The 5,078-nt window shown below is 40.9% G+C and overlaps 1 protein-coding gene across 1 annotated transcript in view; it reads left to right on the top strand.

The window, feature by feature from the left end:
* The window catches only part of tmem129 (transmembrane protein 129, E3 ubiquitin protein ligase), a 12,757-nt gene that overhangs the window by 2,689 nt on the left and 4,990 nt on the right, over positions 1-5,078 (top strand). The window contains exons 2-4 of the mRNA XM_017433436.3: positions 590-648; positions 2,178-2,435; positions 2,649-2,809. Coding sequence (XP_017288925.1) covers positions 590-648; positions 2,178-2,435; positions 2,649-2,809 — 478 coding nt within the window. The remainder of the gene's footprint in view (positions 1-589; positions 649-2,177; positions 2,436-2,648; positions 2,810-5,078) is intronic.

Here is a 5,078-nt window from a genome sequence, read left to right as displayed (position 1 = left end):
CAAACAGACAGGTGTTTGACCTGGAGGACTCAAACAGACAGGTGTTTGACCTGGAGGACTAAAACAGACAGGTGTTTGACCTGGAGGACTAAAACAGACAGGTGTTTGACCTGGAGGAGTAAAATTACATTTTTAAAGTTTCGAGTCCAAATAATTAAACAAGGCAGGCACATTTAAAAAATCTCCACAATATATAGGATTTTTTTTACGTTTTTAAGTTTACAAAGTTATAGTAGATGCAAAGGAATTTTCTTTTTTTCTTGATTTTTATTTTATGAAGGTAACATTCAGAGTAAATGTTGATAAAATGCTTGTTTCTGGTAAAAGTTAATTTTTTAAGTATTAATAACAAATGTATTTAATTATTCATTTGAGAATCAGTCCCAAACAGAAACACTTTTTTGTATTTCTGCCACGTGGCCACAAAATGAACATCTGTCTTCTGTAATAAAGACATATGTATTTATAAATGACCGAGTTTAAAGGCTGGTATTGATCAGTGTTCTGATAAAGAGAATGAATACAATAATTTCTGCTGATGTTGTTTACAGATCTAATGTTTAGTGACGGATGTTTTCCATCTCTCCAGGTTACTACATCGGCATGTGTTTCGCTGCTCCAGACAAGAATCTCTTCTACGTTCAGCAGGTTGGTTCTGTCTTTATATATTTTTCATCATTTGTTGTATTGTTGGTACCTGTGTTTCTGAGGAGCGACAGGGCAGGGTTTCTGTTCTGGGGAGTTGTTCACCATGGCTTCTCAGAGTAGTAAACTTAGGTTTTGTTTACCCTAGAAAGATAGTTTAGTTACACGCCTACGTCAACCAACAAGTAAAACCCCATTAATCCTACGTGCTGTGAGGATAGGAACGCCCCTTAGTTTGTTGCTATGACGATGAACCAGGCCCTGAAGATATCTGTGACTTCCCCCAGGAGTCGGGGCCACAGCCGTCTGCCTGGTGATCTGCAGTTAGGACTCTCCATGTGTGTTAAATAAATCCTTAAACTGAGAAACAGATTGTTCTAAGGAGCTTGATTCTTACAATCTGAACATGCTTTTCAGTCTTTAACGTCGAGACACGCTGAAGGGGGTGTGCAAACTTGTAGTTTTGCTCCTCTTTGATTGACTTAACATGTTAGCACTCCCAGCAATAAAACAAGAGCACACAGCGTTTATCGAGTCTAACTTGACATTCGTAGTTATAAACTAAAAACAGTTGTTAGTAAAGTTAATTATCTACATTATACACCCCCCTCCCTCAGCTTCCTGGTGATTCAGTGCAGCTCAGCTACAACTCCCTGATCCCAGCTGTGGAGAGGAGAAAGAAAGCTCGGAAACTGCCTATGAGTCCCACAGAACAGAGCAGGGGTCTCCAGTCCTGGTCCTCAGAGCCACCATCCTGCATGTTTTACTTGTTCCTCTGCTCCAACACACCTGATGTGAATGAATGGGTGATTATCAGGCTTCTGCAGAACATGAAGAGGTGATTTAACCTCTGAATCAGGTGTGTTGGAGCAGAGAAACAAGGAAAACATGCAGGATAGTGGTCCTGAGGACCAGGGTTGGACACCCCTGGAATAGAGGAACAACATTGAGTGATATCACGCTATTTAGTAGGACAAGACACCAACAAGTGTGTAAAAAGTGGGAACATAAATGCCTTTATGCTGATTGCAAGTGAATATTTTTGGATGGAGCACATTATTAACACATAATCAGGATGCTGAGAGCACACACTCCCTCCCACCCACTGCAGGGGATATGATGAGAGAAGCTGCTATGATATATAGTGCTGTGAAAAAGTCTTAATATTCAACTAAGCAAACTTTGTTGTCATTGTGTAAGTGTACGAGTTCTTCTAAGGGTTGTTTTTTTGTTTATTTAAGTTAAGCAGTCATTGTAAAAATTCTTACTGGCCAAAACATGTAAAAACTGGTGCTGTATGTCAGCCAATGTTTGCTCTGATTTCTGAAGACTGGCATCGACATCATGATAAAGATTGCTGTTTTATACCGTTCTTTAGTTTTTATTGGTTGGTCAAACTTTCAGCCAGTTCCCTCATCCAGGGATTTGCCATGTTCTATCTCCAATAATTCCTGGTGTTTCCCAGATGAAGCTGTTGTTATTCCATGTTTTTTTTTATTATTATTTTTAACATCTCAGCTCTGTTTCCCCAGGTGAGTGGCGGCTGGAGAACCTTTCTTCTTCTCTCGCTGTGCCTCCACTTGTCCACCGGGATCCTGGTCTTCTACTGGTCCCTGTGGTGCTGGCACAATCATCCCATAAGCAGGGCTTTGCGGGCTCACGTAAGGCCTTCGTTTCCCAGCTGGGGCTCTGTGGCAGTCAGCGTCAACACAGAGTTCAGGAGGATAGACAAGTTTGCGACAGGAGTACCTGGAGCCAGAGCTGTCGTTACAGACAACTGGGTGTTGAAGGTGAGTGGGTTTGAGACATTTATGACTACTGATAGATTAAATTATATTTACTGCTTTCTGGGTAATGAAGCTAAAACATACAGTGGAAGGCAGTAAACCCATAAAGGCTCCCAGTAAGGATTTGAACAGAGGGCCTTCATTCCTAACCACTGCTGCACAGCGCCACCCTCTGGTTGTAGGTACAACATGTCTGCTCTCTCCTCGTGTCTCCAGGTCACCACCTATCACGTCTACATGGCCTTACAGAGTGAATGTCACGTGACTGTGACAGAGTCCAGACAGCACCAGCTGAGTCCTGAATCAGCCTCCCCCATCCAGATGTTGACCCTGAGAGTGGAGAGCATCAACCCTGCAGTCAGATCATTCAACATTAGGTATGTTTGCGTTCATCCTTATATATCTGCACGTAGACAGACTGTCTCAGTCTTTCTTTATAATAGTCTCTGTTCTAACCCACTATGAATTCTCCATTCAACACCTGTCCTAAACTCCAACATGAACCTCCCTGTTAATCTAAGGTCAGAAAGAATCACCTGTAGGAGAGGTGAAAAGGGAACCAAGATCAAAAGAAATGGTAAAGCTCTTTATGGTCACCATGGTAATTGCAAACCTGTGACTGTCACTCCCTGACTGAGGCAGACTGAAAGTAAGTCGCAGACAGTCAGTTGCTGTGTAAAAACTATAAACCAGATCTGAAAAATTCTTCAATCCAAAGCAGCAGAAGGCTCTGATCCACATGTTTTATATATTCTTTTTGTTTCTGTAGTGTTTTATGTAGAAGATATGACAAGGTAAAAAAGGCTCTTCACTTCCTGTTTTGAGCGGAAGTCTGTTGAAGCACTGCATTCTGGGGGGATTTCAGAGTATTTGCCAAAAAGAGTTGTGGGAGTAGGAAGAGGTTGCAAAAGATTTGAACTGTGTAAAATTTCCAACATTAGCGAGTCACGCTTGTCTGTGTGTGCATGTTTGTCTGAACAATCAGCAAAATATCTCTGAGCCGCTGGACGGATTGAATGAATCTCAGAGAGTAATCATCGTATCTACAACTGATGAACTTACCGAGTCAGTCCAATTCAAGATGGCCACCGCACAAATAAATCTAAACTCAACCAGTTTTACAGATATTGAGCTAAAGTTTGATGTGGTAGCAGCTGGGACATTCTCTGTCACACATCAGGTCACTTTCACGGCTACAACTCCCAACATTTCTCATAATGAGCCTGAACCTCTTGCATGATGTGTGTTCCTTCAGTGATAGACCTTTAATTCTTTTGTTTTATTTAAGGAGATGACTCTTCACTAACTCATGATTTTCACAGAGCTGTTTGTCTCCTATACCAGCGGTCCCCAACCATTTTATCTCCACAGACCGGCCTTTAAAGGTGCGGTGGATAAATACAAAATAAAATGATATGAGCTGCATGAAAATGGGGGTATTTTTAAAAACCTAATAAATGTAAATCCAACGTGTTAGCTGGTAGCTTTGTTAGCTGGTAGCTTTGTTAGCTGCGTCCTGGTGTTGTATTATCAACATGAATAACACCGTCTCCTCCCCCTGATGTTCTCTGGTGATGTTTAAACATGCCCTTTAAAATAAGAGACACCACAAATATAAAGTGCACAAAGAATACAACTCACCATAACGCTGAATCAGTGGAGCCCTGAGCCTGTTTCTCAGTAACGAGTCTGTCTCATCTAGGGCTTCCAGATGTTTGTTTTTACTCATTTTGCTGCTTGTGGGTTTGTTTTTAGTGGTAACGGATCACGTGACCTCGATAAGCGTTCTGACATCAAGAGTGAGTCAGAGACGGATGGAGTGGAGAGAATCCGGTCAGTTTTCAAATTAAATGTCGTTCAGACTCCGAAAATTAAAAAAAATACTGTAAGTTAATTATTCTTTCTGTGTGGCTCAGTACCAAATGACCCACGGACCGGTACCAGGTTGTGGACCTCTGTTCTAAAGGATAACAGGCAGTGGGTATAAATGAATCCCTCTGGATTTATAAATATGTTTAACCAGCAGTTTGAAATATATTTGAAATGAATCCACTCAGACCCAGAAAAAAGCAGGCTCTTGCTTCTAAGGATACATTCCTGAATGCCTTAAAGAGTTCACACTCACAAACACAACTTAGTACAAGGTTCTAGATCAGTGGTGCTTTTTCAGCATGTGAGCTACTTATAAAACAACCAAGTCAAAATGATCTACCTACTAAATACAAAAATGAAAAACATATAACCATTTTTAGATTTATTAAAGATTCTTTGTAAGTACAATGTATGTTGATGTACCTTGCAATAAGCCAATATTGCACAACACACATAATAAAAAATTATTTACATTTTTTGCAGTTACCCAAGTTTACTTTGATGATTTGCACTGAATTGAATCAGCTAGGGATGCATAGTCCGGACAGTAGCTGCTGACAGCCAGCCTCAAGCACATTTCCAAATGTTCATCAGTCATGGTGGAACGGTATTTTGACTTAATGATCTTCATGTAGGAAAAGGCTGACTCACATAAATAAGTGGAGCCGAATAATGCAGTCAAGGAGGTAGCACATTTCCTCATGTTGGGGTACTTTACCTCTGTGAGTAAGTTCCAGAACTGTCCATGAGCTCTCGACTTCAGCTCAATGTCAG

This window comes from Kryptolebias marmoratus, linkage group LG4, assembly GCF_001649575.2.
Source record: "Kryptolebias marmoratus isolate JLee-2015 linkage group LG4, ASM164957v2, whole genome shotgun sequence".
Lineage (NCBI taxonomy): Eukaryota > Metazoa > Chordata > Actinopteri > Cyprinodontiformes > Rivulidae > Kryptolebias > Kryptolebias marmoratus.
The sequence above is the reverse complement of the archived record's forward strand: the minus strand, read 5'-3'. Positions and strand labels throughout refer to the sequence as shown.